The 22,378-nt window shown below is 41.4% G+C and overlaps 1 protein-coding gene across 2 annotated transcripts in view; it reads right to left on the minus strand.

Annotated features, from left to right (window-relative positions):
- KPNA6 (karyopherin subunit alpha 6) overlaps positions 1-22,378 on the minus strand; it is a 56,829-nt gene that overhangs the window by 28,796 nt on the left and 5,655 nt on the right. Inside the window, exon 1 of one of the 2 annotated variants that reach the window (XM_039231134.1) lies at positions 1,583-1,647. The exons of the other annotated variant lie outside the window; for it this stretch is intronic. Within the exon in view, the coding sequence (XP_039087065.1) occupies positions 1,583-1,601 (19 nt within the window). The 5' untranslated portion in view covers positions 1,602-1,647. Of the gene's footprint in view, positions 1-1,582; positions 1,648-22,378 lie in introns of those variants that run through there. 2 annotated transcript variants of the gene reach the window in all.

The raw sequence follows: 22,378 nt of genomic DNA on the forward strand, positions 1-22,378 counted from the left end.
CCCTTGGCCAGGTAGCAGGCAAGTAGAGACCACTCCTAAAGGCCAAAATCCTTTGGATTAATTCAAAGTAGCCAGTCCTAAACTGTTTACTCTGCCCTGCTTTCACTTTCCCTCAGAAACCGTAATTAAGTCTCTGGCCTAGGGTTGAGCTTCAGCTCAGGTCATGATCTCACTGTTTGGTTCAGTTCGTGGGTTTGGGCACCACATTGGGCTCGCTGCTGTCAGCATGAAGCCCACTTTGGATCCTCTGTCCCCCTCTGCCTGGCCCTGCTTGTGTGCGCTCCGCTCTCTCTCTCTCCCTCAAAAATAAACTTTTTTTTTTTTAAATAAAGGCTCTGACCTAAATGGGCTTGCCCCTGACCCTCTGCCTCCTAACCACCTGGTGCTTTCTTCTGTGACCCTGCACGCATGCAGTGGCTTCCTCTCTGAGACCTGTGGGTGTAACACATCTTCCTCCATGTCTCATTCCTGTCTCCTCCCGTGGCAAGTGGGGCTTTATCATAACTTACCCAGTATTTACATTTTTAAAACAATCTCAATGTTTTAAAAAAACTGATGACAGTGAAGCTGATTATGTTAACCCACAAATAAAGGAAGGCTTACTTAGTCTCTCTTTAGAAGCCGTTCCAAATTCTCTAAATTTCTAACTGGAAATTATCAGGACTATTGCTAACGGGTGAAAAATAGGTTTTATAGGTACACAGAAAGTACAACTATCTCTAAGACTGCCCCCTTTCTAGAGTGCTTGGGGGGGATTGTAGAGAGATTTTATAAAGAAATCTCCTAAGATGATGTAGGCTGCTTCTTCAACCAGGAAATCATGTTGGGGGTGGAAACAGAATAAGGAAGTACACAAATGGGTGTGTGGGGGGGAGTCTATTAAGAGTATCTGAGTGAAAGAGAAATGAAAATGAAGTTGAAGAAAGAGCTGAATTCCGGAGCTAGAGAAACTGAGGAAATGAAACTTCAGAGAAGGCACCTCCGTCATTCTGTAAAGTAGCCTGGTGAGCCAACTGCAGCAGTAGGAGCTTAAAATGTGCAAGTCTCCATACCCACTCGGCAAAGCCCAAGTGAATTTATTATTTTTTTTAAATGTTTTTTATTTCTGAGAGAGAAAGAGAGACAGCATGAGCAGGGGAAGGTCAGAGAGAGAGAGGGGGGGACGCAGAATCTGAAGCAGGCTCCAGGCTCTGAGCTAGCTGTCAGCACAGAGGCCGATGCGGGGCTCGAACCCACGAACCGTGAGATCATGACCTGAGCTGAAGTCAGGCGCTTAACCGACTTAGCCAGCCAGATGCCCCTAAAATTTTGTTTTAATAATAATAAATTTTCTCAGAGCCTGGAGCCTGCTTCAGATTCTGCATCTCCCTCTCTCTCTCTCTCTGACCTTCCCCTGCTCATGCGGTCTCTCTTTCTCTCTCAGAAAAAAATAAAAAACATTTTCTAAAAAATTAAAAAAAAAAAACAATTTTAGGGGACTGCAGTGGCCTCCCTTTGGGATTACTAATGACTCCTGTGCCTGGAGGCTAATGGCACAGGGCAGATTCTGAGGGCAGGACTGTGGACTGCTGTCCCCCATTACCTGACACATGGTTTCTCATGACTCTGAGCCTGGGCTCTCTCCCAGAGGGCTGTCCCCTCCTTCGGGCAAAGCTGACAACAAAGCTGGAAGGAGAACCAGGCTGTGCCTTAGTCACCACGGTGACAAGAAACCATCACAAATATTTGCTTATGACTTCACTGGAGAAGCCAGGCGGGGCGGGTTAGATTGGAAGAAGGAATAATCACAGAAACATATCTGGAACCAGCAACCAAAGGAATGCTGGATTCTCATTCAGGGACCAGCAGGCGAAGGGTTTGTTTTCATCATGCACTCCCTTACGTGCTGGGACTGGATTAAGAATCCGGAATACAAACATACCTCTTCTAGCATCTGACTGTCTTAGGCAGCCTTTGGGTTTTCTTAGTCAAGGAATTCTCTCAAAGTGAATAGGTCCTTGAAGTTGTACCTCCCATTTCTAGGAAATAAATGGCTAATGTTGCTGTGCAGTCTCTAAACTTCTGGAACCAAGAGGCAAGCAGTAATAATAATACAAAACAGGCAAAGACCCTGTTATGGCCTGAATTGTACCCTGCCTACAACTCATATATTGAAGTCCCGGTGAACAGGGTCTTTTTAAAGAGGTGAGGATATTGGGATAAGGCCCTAATCCAAGTATGACTAGTGTCCTTATAAAGAGAAGATTAAGATACAGCTGCACAAAGAGGGAGAACATCATGTGAACATGAAGACAGCTACTGATAAACCAAAGAGGAAAAAGGTCTTGGAAAAAGCCAACCCTGCTGATCTCAGAATTCTAGCCTCCAGAACTGTGGGAAAATAAATTCCTGTTGTTTAAGACATCCTGGCTGTGGTACTTTGTTTTGGTAGACCTAGCAAAATAATATGAGCTCTGATAAAACCGGAGTCTCCTTTTTTTTTAATGTTTATTTTTGAGAGAGACATAGATAGGGCAGAAAGAGAGGGAGACACAGTCTGAAGCAGGCTCCAGGCCCAGACATGGGGCTCGAACTCACGGATTGCAAGATCATGACCTGAGCCGAAGTTGGATGGTTAACTGACTGAGCCATCAGCACCCCTGGAGTCTCTTTTGAGATTCATAAAACCTTAAAATTACGTACCTGTTCTCAGAAAAAGGCATACTACATATAGCCAGCTGTCCTGTGTATGGGACAGGAATGTTACTACTAGACCTTCAAGCTCACATCCTGTACACTTGCTGGCTCTAGGACTTTCCAAATCAAACCTTTATGTTCATGGTCCGTACTTCAAAAAGCTACCAAGCAATCACTTGAAGACATGTGCCTAGAAAAGCCCAAAAGAGCTATATTTAGAAGAAAAGGGAACTACTATTATTTTCTAGGTAATGACCTGGCAATCTTCAAACAAGATGGGACCTGGAACACTATTAAGCAGTCAAGTCTTTCCAAATTATTTCCCTTGTCCTGGTGTTAAGCTGAGTGGGTGCTGCGCCTCTGCAGAAGGAGGTTTTCTAAAGAAATGTTACTGTAGCTGCCTGGGCATCAAGAATGAGCTAAGGCTTTAAATCACACAGACTCACTGTTGGGCATATGCTACAATTAGGAAGCTTTACAACTCATCATGATGCCCTTAAAGGTTACTTGGGGAGAGGGGGTAAAAAGGCAACCTAATGACACTGGGAAGAGAGATAAAAGAGATAAATGGTTATCTCCCACTTTAAAGCCTCTTCCTTCAAGAAAGAAACCTGATTCCTCCTAAGCTGAAAAGACTTTTTTCAGTTGGCCTTTCATACCTTTCACTAGGAATTAATCTAGCAAATAAATACGCATCACCATAAGATTCCTGGGTTAGGGGCCCCTGGGTGGCTCAGTTAGTTAAGTGTCCAACTTCAGCTCAGGTCATGATCTCACAGTTCCTGAGATGGAGCCCTGCACAGGCTCTATGCTGAGAGTGCAGAGCCTGCTTGGGATTCTCTCTGTCTGTCCCTCCCTTGCTTATGCAAGTGCTTTCAGGGGGAGAAAAAAAAAAAAAAAGATTCCTGGGTTAAAACACTATGGCCAGGGGTGCCTGGGTAGCTCAGTCAGTTAAATTTCTGACTTCATCTCAAGTCATGATCTCACAGCTCTTGAGTTCAAGCCCTACATCGGGCTCTGTGCTAACAGCTCAGAGCTTAGAGCGTGCTTCAGATTCTGTGTCTCCCTCTCTCTGCCCCTTCCTGGCTTACACTCGGTCTCTCTTTCCTTCAAAATTAAATATTAAAAAAATTTTTTTAAAAACAAAAACAAAACCTCCACTATGGCCATATTCCAGTTAATTAAAAGGAAAGGGGGGGGCGCCTGGGTGGCTCAGTCGGTTAAGCACCTGACTTCGGCTCAGGTCATGATCTCATGGTTTGTGGGTTCGAGCCCCGTGTCGGGCTCTGTGCTGACAGCTCAGAGCCTGGAGCCTGCTTTCAGATTCTGTGTCTCCCTCTCTCTGCCCCTCCCCTGCTCATGCTCTCTCTCTCTCTCTCTCTCAGAAATAAACGAAACATAAAAAACATTTAAAAAAAAAAAAGGAAAGGAGGGGCACCTGCGTGGCTTAGTCTGCTAAGTGTCTGACTCTTGATTTTGGCTTAGGTCATGATCTCAGGGTTCGTAGGATGGTTCATGGGACTGAGCCAAGCCGAGTTAGGGTTGACAGCACAGAGCCTGCTTGGGATTCTCTCTCCCTCTCTCGGTCCCTACCCTGCTCATGCTCACTCTCTCTCAAAAAATAAATAAATGAACATTTAAAGAAAAGAAAGGAGTAAGAGTGTACCAGGATACAGAGTCCACGGTGTTAGCAGCTTATTAGCAGGCTAGTAACCATTGCTAATGTGCCAAGTTTTTTGTAGACATAATCTCTGATCTTCACAACAATCCTGAGAATCCATTTTACAGATGAGAAAAGTGAGACTCGGAGGGTAAGTAACAAGCCAGGAAGCTAATCCAACAAACTTGACCTATTTGATCCCAAACTCCAGGCTCTTCTCATTTCCTGAAAAGGGAAAACTATTGGTAGCAGCAAATCCATCAGAATTCTCAGCTAGGGATTACTCTGTCACCGATAAACATATCTGCTCACACCCAAGAATTTCAGTTAAACACAAACTCAAATGCCTTAAAAGGTAAAGACAGTTTTACAGGACAGTTATAATATTACACCAGGGGCTGCCTTCATGGTCAGTTTTTACAACATTGTGTCAGCCAAACAAAATCTGACAGGGGCTGGGGTGAAATCAGCTGTTTTAAACTCTTGGTTTGAGGACAGTAATTAAATAGCAACTAATAGCTAAGAAGCCAGGTTCAGAGGTATTGTGACTTACACAAGATCATTCTATTAAATTGTGGACCCAGGACTGGGATCTAGACCCTCTAATTCTAAAGGCCTGCACTTTGCATACAGCCTCTGAGAACTACTTCTTTCCACCCCCCCACCCCCCCACCACGCATATAATTCCATTCAATTTGGCTCCTGCCGTTAGACTGGGTTCTGTCTATACTGACCTACGTACTTAGTCATTTTAACTTGAGAATTACTGGCAATCGATTCTTTAATTAGTGCTCATATGAAGAGGGAGCAACTGAAAACTTTGCCAAGATGTTTGTCTATGAGATCTCCCCTCTATCCACCATATCTGATTTTTAGGAACTCATTTTCATAGTACAGGTTTTTCTTTGCAGTGACTTTTCTCCCTAGACCACAAATCCAAATAAGCCCAAACCTAAAGTACATCTGACACTATGTAACCACCTATACAATCAGAATCAATTAAATCAAAATTCCTCAAAAACAAAGTCAGCCATGATGGGACTGGAAGGGTGGGAAGACAACACAGAACACAAGTAACAGAGATAAATTTGAACATTTTTTTTTTTTTACAAATAGTTTATTGTCAAATTGGTTTCCACATAACACCCAGTGCTCATCCCCACAAGTGCCCTCCTCCATGCCCATCTCCTCCCTCCCCCCCACATCCATCAGTCCTCAGTTTGTTCTCAGCATTCAAGAGTCTCTCATGGTTTGCCTCTCTCCCTTTCCCCCACCATTTCCCCCCTTCTTCTCCCCCATGGTCCTCAGTTAAGTTCCTCCCAATCCTCCTATACGTGCAAACATATGATATTTGTCCTTCTCTGCCTGACTTATTTCGTTCAGCATAACACCCTCAAGGTCCATCCATGTTGCTACACAAGGCCAGATTTCATTGTTTCTCATTGCCATGTAGTATTCCATGGTATAGATAAACCACATCTTCTTGATCCATTCGTCCGTGGATGGACACTTAGGCTCTTTCCATGTTTTAGCTATTGTTGAGAGTGCTGCTATGAACAAATTTGAACATTTTCAAAAAGGTTCTTCCAAAACTTACCTGGCTCAGTTTCTTACCAAATAAAACATAGACTGGTTTAAATTTTGCCTGTCTTCTTGCTGGTCTACCTAGTATATAATTACTGTGAATGCATATGAAGCTGATGGCAAAATTTTGTTTTGGTACTGTTGAATTACAACTTTGGTAGCTAAAACCAGCAGTAGCTCAGGAATAGTTCAGGAATCTCACCACTTGCAGTTCCTTTTTCTTTTTTTTAAAGATTTTATTGTATTTATTTAAAATTTTTTAATCTTTATTTATTTTTGGGAAAAAGAGAGACAAAGTATGAGCAGGGGAGCAGAGAGAGAGAGGGAGACACAGAACCCAAAGCAGGCTCCAGGCTCTGACCTAGCTGTCAGCACAGAGCCCGACGTGGGGCTCAAACCCACGAACCACGAGATCATGACCTGAGCCAAAGTCAGATGCTTAATGGACTGAGCCACCCAGGTAGTCCGTATTTATTTATTTAAAAAAAAGTTTATTTCTTTATGGGGGGGGGGGAGGCAGGAGAGAGGGAGAGGGAGAGGGAGAGAGAGAATCTTAAGCAGACTCCATGCACAGCACACAACCTTGAGATCGTGACCTGAGCCAAAATCAAGAACTGGAGGCTCAACTAACTGAGCAACCCAGGTGCCCCTAAAGATTTTAAGTAATCTCTACACCCAACATGGGGCTGGAATTTAAAAGCCCAGAGATCAAGAGTCACATGCTCCACTGACTGAGCCAGCCAAGTGCCTCACCACCTGCAATTTTTTATCCTAAGAATCGGCCAGTCACTTGTGAGTGCATCTTTTCATTCACCACCCCGCATCCAAACTACTGCCGCATTTCTCTATTCTCAGGAAGACCAAAACAATTTTTCTGCTCCCTTTTTATTATGAATTATTTAAGTTCGGAAAAACTGAAATAGAATAATAAACATTTATAAACTCTCAACTTTAAGATTCAAAGGGTTTTTTAAAAATGTTTATTCATCCATTTTTGAGAGAAAGGGTATGAGCAGGGGAGAGGTGGAGAGAGAGACAGAATCCAAAACAGGCTCCTTGCTGTCAGCTGTCAGTGCAGAGCCCAAAGTGGGGCTTGAACTCATGAACTGTAAGATCATGACCTGAGCTGAAGTCAGACGCTTAACTGACTGAGCCACCCAGGCGCCCCTAAGATTCAACAATTTTTAATGATGCCGTATTTGTTTTACTCCATCAGATGTACAGATGCACAGATGCTATTTTATATACATTATACACATTTTGTTTTATATTTTTAAAAATTTATTTAATGTCTATACCCAAAGTGGGGCTCGAACTCATGACTCTGAGACCAAGAGTCATATGCTCTTCTGAGGTAGCCAGGCACCCCAAACTGAACATATGAAAGCTGTAAATGGCACAACTTGGCACTTTACCATTATTACTTTAGTTTGTGCCTCATAATAAGGACCTTCCTACATAACCACAATTTCAAACCTAAGTAAATTATCAAAACACCTATTATCTAGTCCATACTCAAATTTTCTTATTTCAAAATGGGTGTTATAGCTAGCTGGCTTTTTGTCAACCCAAGCCAGAATCCAGTCAAGGTTCACCCACTGTATTTAGTCTTTTACCATTTTATTATGGAAAATTTCAAATACGTACAAAAGTAGACAGAAGAGTAAATAAAATGAATTTCAATGCAATCATTCAGATCCAATAATCAACTAGTAGCCATTAATCTATGTTTCCATCTACATCCAGACCCTGAATCACTTAAGGAAATTCCTGATATCTCATCTATATATACTTCAATATGCAGCTTCAAACAATAACATTTCTTAAAAAAATTACATTATCATTATTCTAACATTTGGTCACTTCTAATCTACAAAATCTATCCTCTCCCTCAACCCCTTTATTTGTGATATTGACTGTGAAGAGACTAGGTGAGTTGTCTTAATGAATGCCCCACATTCTCATTTTTTGTGATTAATTTATGTCTATCTCCTGTGTTTCCTGTAAAATGGAAGTGAGGTCTAGAGGCTAGAATAGATTCAGGTTCTCAATATTTTTTTGGCAAGAACACATAAAGGCGATGCTTTCTGTTTCATACTCATCACATTAGGAGGCATGTAATGGTACGCTGCCCAAATGATCATAAATTTGATAAGATGGTAACCAGATCTCTCTTGAAAATCATCTACAGGGACGCGTGCGTGCTTCAGTTGGTTAAGCATCTGACTTTGGCTCAGGTCATGGTTTATGGGTTCAAGCCCACTGTTGGGCTCTATGCTGATAGTGGGGAGCCTGCTTGGGACTCTCTCTCCCTTTCTCTCTGTCCCTATCCTGTGTGTACTCTCTCTCCCTCTCTCTCTCAAAATAAACAAACTAAAAAAAAAAAAAAAAAAGTCAAGTCATCTACATACCCTAAGTCTCCATTCACTTTAATTTTATTCTGACACATTTCTTGAATATTACATATTTTGTGTGTAAGATATAAAGCACAATAAAATGACCAACTTTTAAAGATAGGTATTACCAAGTATTGATGAATCTCTGTGTGCTCTGTTCATTCTTCTAACTCTTCAAACCTGACTTCTATTCCTTCTATTCCACAGAAACCGCTTTTATCAAGTTCACCAACAACCTCACTGCCGTATCTAAAAGATAGACATTTCTGTTCTCTTCTGAAGCCCTCAGTAGTAATCACTAATCCCTTCTCTCAGAGAAGGTTCTCTTGGCACCACTTCCAAACTCATCTAGTCTTCTCAGTCCTCACTACATCTACATGCTGGTTTCTATCTTCACTCTCTCTCTAGGCCATTTCATTCATTCCCATGATAACTTTCAAATTTATGTCCCAAGCTCAGCCTTTTCCCTTGAGCTCCAGACCCATATATTCAACCACATATCAAAATCTCTTGATATCCAAAACCAGCTCTATCTTCCACTCAACCCCCTACCAGCAACAGCATTTCCAAGTTACTCAGTCCAAAACCCAAGTAAAAGCCATCCTTGATTCCTTCTCTTCCCTCTCTTTCATCTAATCTCTTGACAAAACCTGTCCCATTTTATCTCCAAATATACTTTGAATGCATTTACATGTCTATCAATTCCTGACCCCCACATCATCCAGGTCCTTACCATCTCTCACCTGGCTGCTAAAAAATAACCTACCCCTTCCTCTTTTCCCTCATACTCCCCATCCATCACCACAATAAAACCAGAGAGACCACTGCTAGGTATTCAGAGGCTGTTTCCGGCAGTACTTTTTATATTTCCTGTTTTCTCTCTGCCCACGGTGCTCTTCCCTAGCTCTTAGAATTGCTAGGTCCTTTCCTCATTACCCTAACCCAAAGTAAGCTACTCTATTTTTGTCAGAACACCTGCTTTATTTCCTATTTACAGCCTGTGTCTCTTCTCTTGCGTAGCAGGATTTTTTAAGTTCTGCAAAGACAGGGACCTTTGTTGTATCTCTGGCATCTATAGTATCATAGACACACAAGAATTTGTTAATGAATCACTGTTCAAATATTTATTCAATATTTACTGAACACTTAACACTGGCCCAGACACAAGGCCTAGCTGTAACAGTTGCGTAATAAGTGTTTGCCAGTAGGTGTGAGGTTAGTAGAGAAATGTACAGCAAAGAAATCTTCCTGTGACTGGAGTGGAGTAAAATTTCCAAAGGCAGATTTTAGAAGGGTTTCTTCCTAGAAACCCAGAAACCACAGGTTTCCTCCAGAATTGATACAAAAACTGAATAAAAAAGAGTTATCTTGTCAGTGTTGATTCTATTTGACTTTCTAATTTGCCTCTATCACTTTTGCTTTCCCCGAAATTCTACCCAGGATTCTGAGGACACCACCCTCTCCCAGTTCTACCTTTCCTACCACTCCTCAGCTTTCATACTGTGTTCCTCTTCAATGCCCATCTCTCACTCTCAGGGTGCACCAAAGGTCTAGCTCTGATCCTCGTCATAGCAGGAGCAGCTCCTACAAGCGATCTTCCCCAGCTTCAACCTCCACTTTCATACCAAGAACCAAATCCCTACTGTCTCAGCCATCTGCCTGACAGTGTTATTTCCAAATGCCTACTGGCTAGATCTCCACCTCACTTTCTCTTTAAGTCAGTTCTCGTATCTTCCTTGGTTCAGTTAACGCCATTACCATTCACCAGGCTTTAGAGTCAGCCATGAACTTCCTCCTCCCCAAGCTTCAACAGACTAATAAACTGATTTCTGACCTGTGCCAAAGTCTCTCCTTAACCAAATTCTATCTAGCCTCCTCTGAAATGTTCTCAACTAGGCCTCAACCATGGCCTAATAGTTGAACAAAACACTCATAGTTCCTAGGACGACCCTAGCCCCCTGCCCATAAAGTGTCTGCTTAAGAAAATCTCAAGGCTGCAAAAAGGGTTCACTGTTTGTTCCACCAACACCTGAAGACGGGACCCCTGTCTCCCAGGCTCTGTGGGAGGGTAGGAGCCTAATGTCAATAAGTACCCATTAGCAAACCCAGATGGGTTTCAGATAGGCCAACCCCTCTTTCTCACATTTTTTAATTTTTCACTTCCTTGACTCTTCTGAGCCACATTTCTCTGCCCCCTCTATCCTCTCATCCTCCCTTTAAAATGCCCAGTTACCCCTGTACAAATCGAAGCTGAATTTAATTCACTTTCCCTATTACAATAGTATGTTCCTGATTAAAATCTGTCCTTGTCACTTTAACTAGTATCCAGCTTTATCTTTGACTTGTTACCCCAAAACAGTTCCTACTGACAACCTCCAATGACACTGTTTCAGTTTACAACCCATCACCTTTCACTTCTAAACCACTGAATCTTTGGAGCAAGAATCTACGGTGCAGTGCGCACCAAACACACGTTCTCAAATGTTCCACCCAGCATCTTAAACATCAGTCCTCCAAAGGATCCAAAGTGGCTTACAATAAATCCAACAAAATAAAAATACAAAAACAAAAATCTAGAACAGGAATATACCAATTTGTATAAAAAACAGAAAAGACGAATACAGAGAAGCAGGACCCAAAGAACCAATTATTAAAATGGAGCTGCATTTTGACACGTCAGCTGCCTGGCGGCCAAAACAATGAGTGAACACTTACATAATTTTCATTATCCATGATGGTCCCTTTTGAAGCACAAAAGTTTAAAATTTTGACTTTTCCTTTTTGGTTGCTGGTGCTGCTGATGTCATATCTAAAACTACTGTCTAAGCCAAGGTCATGAAGATTTACTCCTAATTTCTTAAAAGGGTTTTACGGTTTTAACCCCTTTCATTTGTCTTTGATCCACCGAGTTAATTCTGTATATGGTGTTAAGGCAGGGGTCCAACTTGATTCCTTTGCAAATGGACACCTGTATTTAATTTAGGCATTATATATAATACCTAGCACATGAGGATAATAAAAATAAACCAGTGATCCACACAAGTCATTTCTTAATGAATTTATCTTTAATTTCGATACCTTCAAAGTTAACGATTTTTATGATTAAACCAATCTATTAAACCAACAAACTGCTGCAGTATACAAGTTCCTTTCCTTTGTCAGTTTCTTAGTTCTGTGTCCTGCTAGGAGACCTCTGTCAGGCACCCCAAAGTAGGCAAGGATCATAATGCTCCTGACGAGAAAATCACAAAAGCCAAGATCTTGGTTTTTACTCTGGATTTAGATGATAAAACCTTTTCCTCATAGGTAAAGACTTTGGAAAGCATTCACATCTAGCAGTGAGGACACAGATGTGTGATTTTCCCTTCTGAAAGGTCTTTGGGAAAGAAGGGGAAAAAAAAAAGGTCTTTGAAATATCCCAAAGTCGGGGTGCCTGGGTGGCTCAGTCAGTTCAGCATTTAACTTTGGCTCAGGTCATGATCTCAGTTTGTGGATTCGAGCCCCGGGTTGGGTTCTGTGCTGACAGCTAGCTCAGAGCCTGGAGCCTGCTTCGGATTCTGTGTCTACCCCTCTCTCTGACCCTCCCCTGCTCATGCTCTCTCTCAGAAATAAATTTTTAAAAAATTAAAAAAAAAAAAAAGAAATATCCCAAAGTCATGTCTAACCTCTATAGAAGAGATGTTTCCAAGGAAAATTCAAATTTAACTGGTAATAATTTAGTAACGATTTGCTTAGCTCTTAAGGCTAAACTCATACAGAACCCCCATTTTAGAGGTAGGGAGATCAAGACAAAATTTGCAGAAGCACTCAGCTAATTTAATGGGTCTACTGCAGGTATTTCTAAAGCCAATGCTCTCTCCATTACATATACTTAATAGCACAATAGTTGCAAGGGGACTCCTTTGTTATTTTCCGGAAGAAGTGTCAACGTTCCTTCTACCACCCTGACCATTGCCTGACTCAACCCCTCAAATGAGGTGTGGTCCAGTTCTTGCAAGGAATAGGGAATACAGATATTAGACAATAACAACACTGATGTGAACAGAAGCGGAAAACTTTAAGGACCGGCAGGTGGTTAGGCAGTCATTTCAAGGCTCTCTGCCACTTCAAAGAAAAAGTGAAAACCATTTGAGTTAATCCTCCTTGTTTTAGAGCCCCCCACCGTGTGTGTGTGTGTGTGTGTGTGTGTGTGTGTGTGTGTGTGTGTGTAGGAGGGAGTCACTGGCGGTGGCAGTTGCATTGATGATATCAAGTTGGGGAAACAGGATGAACTAAGATAAATGTCATTTAAGTATGGTAAAAGGTTTGAAAATGTTTCTTAAGAGTTCAACATTATGTAAATGGACAGAATATCTTTAAGGGTTTGTATTAGAAAGAAATAGTAGGGCGCCTGGGTGGCTCATTTAAGTTAAGCATCTGACTTGGCTCGCAAGTTTCTGGTTTCGTGCCCTGCATGAAGCCTGCTTCGGATCCTCTGTATCCTTCTCTCTGCCCCTCCCCTGCGCTCGTGGGCACAGGCACGTATCCACTCTCTCTCAAAAATAAATAAACATTAGGGGCGCCTGGGTGGCTTAGTCGGTTAAGCGTCCGACTTTCGCTTAGGTCATGATCTCGCGGTTCGTGGGTTCGAGCCCCGCGTCGGGCTCTGTGCTGACTGCCAGCTCAGAGCCTGGAGCCTGTTTCAGTCTGTGACTCCCTCTCTCTCTGACCCTCCCCTGCTCCGCTGTCTCTCTCTCTCTCTCTCCTATAAATAAATAAAANAATTAAAAAAAATAAATAAATAAATAAACATTAAAAAATAAATAAACAGGGGCGCCTGGGTGGCTTAGTCAGTTAAGCGTCCGACTTTCGCTTAGGTCGTGATCTCGCGGTTCGTGGGTTCGAGCCCCGCGTCGGGCTCTGTGCTGACTGCCAGCTCAGAGCCTGGAGCCTGTTTCAGAGTCTGTATCTCCCTCTCTCTCTGACCCTCCCCTGCTCACGCTGTCTCTCTCTCTCTCCTAGAAATAAATAAAAATATTAAAACAAACAAACAAACAAACAGCTAGGCTGAGAGAAGGCAGCTGTGCTGGATGGACCACTAGAAGGCACACTGGAAACACTGTGGTACTGGTCAAAGGAGCTACAAAGCCAGACAATCTGACTTCTGGTCTTGCTACTTAATAAATGCACAACCTTGGGTGTCATTCATCTGTATCTCAATTTTCTTACCCTTGCCCTGTCTACCTCAGAGTTACAATGAAGATGATTGAGAATATACATGAAAATACTTTAGGATTAGGTTTGGTAATAGCTTTTCAAGCTTCTCAAATTTCTCCCCAGGGGTTCATGACCAGAAAATATGGCAAACAAGAGAACAGTACGAAACAGGTAGGACAGCATGAGGCTCTCAGGGTGTTATCTGCAAGCCTGTCAAAACTGCTAGTCATCAAGACAATGGGAGAGGCTCCTTCACAAGACAAGTGGGTCAGTCCAAAATGGGGCCACAATAAGCCTACTCCTATTCTGGCAGATCCTCACAGGACTGGGTTGAGCAGTCATCACTGTGCGAAACAAAGTTGAATCTATAAACTAGGTGGTTTGGCTAAAAGACCACGTGGGGAAACCTATCTGCATACACAACTATGTATTCAAAGCTCAAGGTCTAAGTAAAGTACGGCACACTGAAGTACTGAATCAACCAGATGTTGACAGTCCCAGATATTAGTTCTCTAATGCTAATTCTCCTGTAAATTTCCTAGTCCTTTTTTTTTTTGGCTCTTACGTCTATATGTAAGTGTAACAGTCAGACCTAGGGGTGGGAAGTAAGCAGTGATGAGAAACACAGCACAGGACTAGGAGAGCTACAGTCCAAACATTTTTTCTCCAAAAGAAAATTACTAATTATCCTTTATAGACTGTGCAGGATATGGCAGCTCTCACCTTCTTAGGGAAACTCCACTGCCACTACCACTAAGTGCTACAAGAACTAAGATGAACTAAAGTAGAGAAACCAAAGAGCTCAACTTCCATTTAAGCCAACCCCAAAATATTCACTGAGTGTCTCCTAAGCACTCACGCTGTTCAAAATATCAAGAAAAAAATAGGGGTGCCTGTTTGGTAGAGCGTGCAACTCTTGATCTCAGGTTGCAAGTTTGAGCCCCACATTGGGTGTAGAGATCACTTAAAAATAAAATCATTATATATAATTATTTATTATAATTTACATATTATATTAGATTCATAATATTTAACATATATTAATATAATACTTATATATAAGGTACATGTTGTATACACATTATATAATATTACACATTTATCTATAAATATATAAAATATATAATCCAAATAATCACTAAACTGATTCAAATAGAAAAGTAATTTATTATTCATCTTAAAAAATGTGTGTGCCAGGCACTGTGTAAAGGCTTCTGCCTTTAGGAAGCTTTACAACTAACTTCACTGTCATAGCATCAAGAAAATAAAAAGACAATGAATCGAAGTGTTCAATGAGTTTAGAAGATGGGAGTGAAAACTGTCCTGAGTGTAAGGTCTACAGTTGTCTTTGAAGGGTAATTTGATGTTTGTTTTGATGTTAATATGGGGGGGGGGGGCAGCAAGAAACAGGGAGAAAGAATTCTCCTATGCTAACCATGCTCAGTGTGGAGCCCAATATAGGGCTTGATCTCACGACCCTGAGATCATGACCTGAGCCAAAACCAAGAGTCAAATGTTTAACCAACAGAGCCATCCAGGTGCCCTTAGATGTTAATATTTCTAAAGGTAATAGGGGTAGGGAGGGAGAGCAGCTCACCAGAGAACAGTTTGGTTAGAGTTTGGTTGTGGACAAAGGTCCACAGAAAATGTCTCTGAGGTAGAACAGTGAACTTCCGACCACTTGGCCTCGATTCTGCAGCACTGCACTGTTCCATCCCCAGTCCCTGAACAAGGAGGGTTCTGCATGTCTGTAGGCTGGATTACCAAAATTTCTCTGATTAGCTCTTGTTTTAACTTTTAGTATTCTGAGGCCGGGCTTTTCCAAGAGCCCTTCTGACAAATTAAAAGCAGAGATTTCTCTAACCTATATATACTAACCCAAAAAGGAGGAGCCAATTTTGGAAGGCATCTTCTGAGGCCCCATATATACAGGGCCCAGGACAATACAGGGGAGTGCCAGCTTGAGAGGCCACACAAAGGGAATCTTCTCTGCCAACACTGCCCCTCAAACCCTATCAACTCCTTCCAATATGATGTGGTGGGAAAGAGTGCCAATTTGGGAGGCAGGCAGGTGACTTCTTCTCAGCTCCTACTCTGAAAGGCCTCACTTGCCCATGAGCGGAATTCCTAGGAAGTCAGGGTCAGAGAAGGACAGCTATATTTTCTTGCTCTCTATAAAAGGTCATTTTTCCTCTTCCTTCCTCCTGACACTGTAGATCCTTTCTCTTAATCTTTATTTTTCCACCTTCACTCCCTCCAGAGCTAGGCTGTAAGAACCAATGAACCAGAGTTTTAAAAAAGGGCCTATTCTCTACGATTTACCTCACCCTAAAATAGGCAATTCCAATCACGTCTCATTAAACAATTACTGCCTCTTTGGAAGATGGTGATAATTTCCAAATCTACATCTGCAGTCACCACCTAATACCCAAGGTGTTCCTTCCAACCATACCCCATAAGCATCTTTTTAAAAAGCATGTTTTTAAAAAAAAAAAATGTAGGGGTGCCTGGGTGGTTCAGTTAGTTAAATGCCCAACTCCTGATTTCAGCTCAGATTATGCATGATCTTGTATAGTTCATGGGTTCAAGCCCCACACTGGGCTCTATGCTGACAGCGTGGAGCCTGCTTGGGATTCCCTCTCTCCCTCTCTCTCTGCCCCTCACCCACTCACACATGTGCACACTCTCTCAAAACAAATGAATAAAATTTACAAAATTTAAGTTGTCACCTTTTCCTTTTTAATGTTTTTATTTATTTCTGAGTGAGAGATAGCATGAGCAGGGGAGGGCCAGAGAGAGGGAGACACAGAATCTGAAACAGGCTCCAGGCTCTGAGTTAGCTGTCAGTACAAGACCCAACATGGGGCTTGAACCCATGAATGGTGAGATCATGACCTGAGCCGAAGTTGGACGCTTAACTGACTGAGCCACCCAGGCGCCCCAAGTTGTCACCTTTTCTGTAAGTCTACTCCTTATACGTTTCTCTTAATTCACAATCCACAATCCCTCATTTGAAATTCTGAATTCAAAAGAGCTCTGAAAATAAGGTTTTTAATAAATATAGCTTCAAAACACATTTACTAAAACTTGAACAAAACATGAGACTACAGCCCTTCTTTATCTCACTTAATGGTTTGCTACAAAATATTAATAATAATTGACTACACACACACACACAGTACGCTATCCATACCCTGCTGGACGTGCTATCCAACTTATATCCACTTAATGCCTTTTAAAATCTAAACAATTAGAATTCTGAAATATCTGGCACAAATGGCTTCTTCAAGACATGCATTCTCAAGGGGGTAAATGCTGCACCCAGAAGGGCAAAACTGGTTCATGGCCAGTGGGAAGGACTTAGATATTAAATGGTATGTGGCGCTCCAAAGTGCAATATTATCAATAAAGTCTTATTTTTTAGTATTTAATTTCTCTCATTGGATTTTCTTGAGTATTACATGAGCAGTACTGACACTGATTTCATGAAAGGCAGACATTAAGTATGCAAGATCTGTACTACCAAGCTATGGTGAACGGCTATGACTGGGGCACTTTCTCTTGACTAACCGCTGGGTCTTGAAGTCATACAAGAGGTGGCTTATGCATGCCTGTTATGCCCGTGAATGTTATTTAATATGTTTGATCTGCCGTGTTTGTGTGTGTGACAAAGGTTTTGGTAATTAAAGTTTATATTTTATTATTTAATTCTACAAACTAAAATTTGTCATGATTCATTATGCGGAGTACTGAGAAGAGAAATGTCAACGATATCTAAAGGATTATCGAAAAGCTAGTTAAGTTGTAAGTTTTTGCATATCAAGCAGGTTAAAAATTCACCAAAAATAGGGTGCCTGGGTGGCTCCAGTCAGTTGAGCGACCAACTCATGGTTTTGGCTCAGCTCATGATCCAAGGGTCGTGGGATCAAGACTCTATCAGTCTCTGTGATGAGCATGGAGCCGGCTTAAGATTTTCTCTCTCTCTCCCTCTGCCCCCTCGACTTGTGCTCTCTCTCTAAAATGAGTCATAATAATAATAAAAGTTGACAAAAAATAACTTTAAGAAAGTGATTTTTCTTTTCATGTTTTTATTCATTTTCGAGACAGAGAGAGAGAACAGAGCACTAACGGGGGAGGGGCAGAGAGAGAGGGAGACACAAAATCTGAAGCAGGTTCCACCTAACAGCTCAGAGCCTAACCCACAAACCATGAGATCATGCATGACCTGAACCAAAGTTGGATGCCTAACCGACAGAGCCACCCATGTGCCCTGTGATTTTTTTCTATTGAAAATAAGTAGCTTTCCTGGGAAAAGGAATAGCTTTGAATGATTTTAAATTTGATTACACTGAGGAGATCTGGATGGCTGAGTCTGACTTTGCCTCAGATCATCATCTTGCAGTTTATGAGTTCAAGCTCTGCACTGGGCTCTGTGCTGACAGCTCAGAGCTTGGAGCCTACTTCAGATTCTGTGTCTCCCTTGCTCTGCCCCTCCCCTGCTCACCCTGTCTCATGCACCTTCTCTCTCTCAAAAATAAAATGTTTGTAAATTACATTTGTTAGGTATGTATAAATGTTAATTTGAATATGTAATTTGGTACTTTACAATTCATAAGTAAATAAATTATATTAAAAGTTACTCAGCAAATACAGCTATATAACTTAGTTAAATGCAAACAGCTTTTTAACTTTAACCTAAAATTTTAACTTTACTTTGAATAAAAAGCAAACTGTATGCTTACACTTTATATATAAAGAAAGCACAGACATATTTATTGTACATTAAAAGATAGAAATTTCATTGGAGGGAGGCATCGGGGGAAAAATGTCTAAAAAGGGTTTCTTATGAGGGTGATAATGAAAGAAAAGGTTAAGAAAACACTGATGCAAGGATTAGGGGTCTATACCAACCATCTTGCCAGCTTTTTAAACCAGAAACTTGGGAGTTACTCCTAGCAACCCCTATTCCCTTATCCCCACATCCAACACTAAGAATGGCCAGCTTTATTTTCTTAATTATTTCTTGGACTCTCTTTTTCTCCATTCCTACTGCCAATTGCCCTAACCCGGTCTTCACGATCTCTTGCATAGACTTCATTAAGAGCCTCACTGGGGCGCCTGGGTGGCTCAGTTGGTTAAGCGTCCGACTTCGGCTCAGGTCATGATCTCACGGTTCGTGGGTTTGAGCCCCAAGTCGGGCTCTGTGCTGACAGCTAGCTCAGAGCCTGTAGCTTGTTTCAGATTCTGTGTCTCCCTCTCTCTCTGACCCTCCCCTGCTCACGCTCTCTCTCTCTCTCAGAAATAAATAAAAAACATTTTAAAAAATATTAAAAAAAAGAGCCTCATTAACCTCTTCCTTCTCGATATACTAAACTTCCTGAAACAGTCTGAAACAGCCTCTCCTCTCTCATTAGCCTGCTCCAATTGGCTTGCATACCATCAAAGCTCGTTTTATAAAAGCAACTATGAGGTGCATGACACTAAATTCAACCAACCTTTGCAAGTCCTTGTTTTGCTGGTGCTCTTGGCAGCACTCAACCCTGACAACCATTTCCTTCTTGAAATACTCTTTTTCCTCAGTTTTTGAAACATCAATCACTGTTTTCTTCTTCCAATTCTGGCTGCTGATCCCCTTCTTCTTGCATGTTAGGTTGATGCACCTTGATGTTCTTTTCAGTACACCTCCCCTGACTACATCAGTGATTCCATGGTTTTAGTTACCATATACAGATAAACAGATGATCAAACATCTAACTCCATCCCCAGACCTCACTCTTGAGCTCCAGACCTCTATATCCAGTTGCTTTTGGGACACCTTCCTCTGGAGGTCACAGAGATACCTCAAACTATCGAAATTTAAACTCATCTCAGTTAACAGCATCACCATCCATTCTGCTGCTCAAGGCAATTGGCCCAGGAGTCATGCAATTTTTAATTTCCCCACAGGCCCCATCAGCCTCCAGATGATAACCAAGTCCTGCTACTTCAAATTACTAACTCACTTATTCCCTACCATTACCACCTCAATCACCATCATCTTCTTTTGCTAGGGCTATTGTACTGCTTAAGAACCAACTACTTTTTTGTTGTTTATTTCCTTTGACAGAGAGTGAGCGGGGGAGGGGCAGAGAGAGGGGGAGAAAATCCCATGCAGGCTCTGCACTGCCAGCACATAGCCTGATGTGGGGCTTGAACCCAGAACAGTGAGATCATGACCTGAGCCAAAATCAAGAGTTTGACGCTTAACCGACCAAACCACCAGGCACCCCAAGAACCAACTTTTAAAGAACCTCCTAGGTGGAATCTTACTGCAGTTTGATTCATCCTCCTAGAGCTGTCCAAGTGATGGAAATAAGTGAATAGATTTCATATCAGAGATTAAAACCCTCAATGCATTTCACTATCAAGATAAAGTCCAACTATCATTCACCCCATGCTGCCAATTCAATCTTTTGTTTATGTTTTGTTTATTATTTTATAATCATTCCCACCCTTTCACTGACAACCCTCATCCATAGGTCGGATCTCACTGAGCTTAAAGGCCTTCCACGATTCCCCTGGACTGGGATGGACCCCCTTACTATATCGTGCCCGTAGCATTCTGGACTGCCTCATCCAAGTATTTACCATTTTATACTGGTCTCCAAGGTATGGGATTCAAGTTTAACCAGGAGGTGGGAAGAAAAACATATACGTATATATGCTATATATTAATATATGAATTAGTAAGGTTTACCTTTATTGTGGGTGTACATATATAAGCCTATGAGTGCTGGCAATGTGGCAATATCTTTCGGTTAGATGGCCAAATTTTCCAGAAGGAAGACTGTAAGTTATACCAAGGTGAGGATACTAGTTCATTCACATTTAAGATACTGCCTCATACTGTAGTTTGTGCACCTAGTTAAGCAGATTTACAAACTACCTAATTTTAACTAAATATTCACAAAATGGATAAATGGTTTGGAGTCCTATCAAGAAACTTAATGGAAGGTAATGTTAATAATGTAATCACAAGAGGAGCAAACAAAAAACAGCAGAGCTGACGTCGCTGAATGAATGAGCTCCTAAGTACCAGAATTCCACATCACAATAAAACAAAACAAAATAATACTATGGCCAGCTTGTCAGATCTAAGTCAGCCAAAAATTTAAAGTTATCTAGAAGACTAGTTAAAATATGAACTTACAATCTCTTGTGCACCTTACTCTAAATGCATATTATGCTTAAGAAGAGTATCTACTGAATATACATAATGGTGTCATGATCAGTAAAACTTTAAAATTGTCTGTCTTCATCCTTTTAAAATGTTTTTTGTTATTCTTGTTAGGAGCACCTGGGTGGCTCAGTCAGATGAGCATCTGAATCGATTTTCAGCTCGGGTCATGGTCTCATGGTTCATGAGTTTGAGCCCTATGACCAGGCTGCACGATGCCAATGCAGAGCCTGAGTGAGATTTTCTCTCCTCCTCTCCCTGCACCCATAAGCATGTTCTCCTCTCTCTCAAAATAAACTTTAAAAAAATAATAAAAGTTTTTCTGGGGCGCCTGGGTGGCTTAGTCGGTTAAGCATCCGGCTTTCGCTTAGGTCATGATCTTGCGGTTCGTGGGTTCGAGCCCCGCGTCAGGCTCTGTGCTGACTGCCAGCTCAGAGCCTGGAGCCTGTTTCAGTCTGTGACTCCCTCTCTCTCTGACCCTCCCCTGCTCATGCTGTCTCTCTCTCTGTCTCCTAGAAATAAATTTAAAAAAATAAATAAATAATAAAAGTTTTTTTAAATACAAAGAATTTGGTAAAACACATAAACTAAGAAATATTTTGTAAAATACATTGAATATTATTTTCTAAACAGGAAGTTCTTCGGCTATATGTGGCCTCAAATATCCTATGTTTGTTTAGCTTAAGGTGTTTAGATTTTAAGAGTTAACTTGTAACATTTACCAATGTTTAATCCAGAAATATCATGAAAATCTGAATTCCCAACTTCAAGGGGAGAAGGATGATGAAGGGAATGGGAAACTATGCAATATGGCAGTACTGGGCCTACAGTCCTCCAGGGCAGTGACTGGAGCTGCATAGTCCGTGCATGCCAGTCTCTATGTGGTTGATTAGCCATTAGAATTTAAATTCTGACATTTCACAAGATACATTTTTGTCTCTTTTTGTTTACCACTATACTTCCAGAGTCTAGAGCAGAACAGTCCCTGGCACATACGAGGTATTCAATAAACATTTGCTGAAACTGATGAATAACTGCCTAGTCCCTAAAGGTATGTTTCTGACAAGTTTTCCTATGTTACTGCCTTCCCCTCAAAGAAAAACAGATTAACCTATATTTAGCATATAGGGCCTGAAATATAGTAGACCCTTTATTTCTTCACTAAATGATTAAAAGAAATTACTGAGTACTTACTATGTGCTAATAAACACCATGCTAAAATGGTTTGCATGCATTAGCTTATTTCATCTCCCTAACAATCCTGTGAGGTAGATATTATTATCCCTATTTTAGAGATGAGAACTAAGACTGTGGAGATTCAGTTACTGGTTGAAGAATGAGGTATATTACAGATTAACTGTAACACAAGACAAGAATATGAAATGGGCTACATGAAAGGCAAGAACAAAGCGCTATAGAATTCGGAAGGAAAGTTCACTTCCGGTTTGGAAGGTAAAAATTATTTGAGAGTTCATGAAGGAAGTAGCATTTATTTATTTAATGTTTGTTTATCTTTGAGAGAGAGAGAAAGAGACGGAGCGGGAGCTGGGTAGGGGCAGAGAGGGAGACACAGAATCCAAAGCAGGCTCCAGGTTCTGCACTGTCAGCACAGAGCCCGAGGTGGGGCTTGAACTCATGGACTTGAGATTA

The sequence above is a fragment of the Hyaena hyaena genome, unplaced genomic scaffold, assembly GCF_003009895.1.
Source record: "Hyaena hyaena isolate Hyena2069 unplaced genomic scaffold, ASM300989v1 scaffold_3, whole genome shotgun sequence".
Lineage (NCBI taxonomy): Eukaryota > Metazoa > Chordata > Mammalia > Carnivora > Hyaenidae > Hyaena > Hyaena hyaena.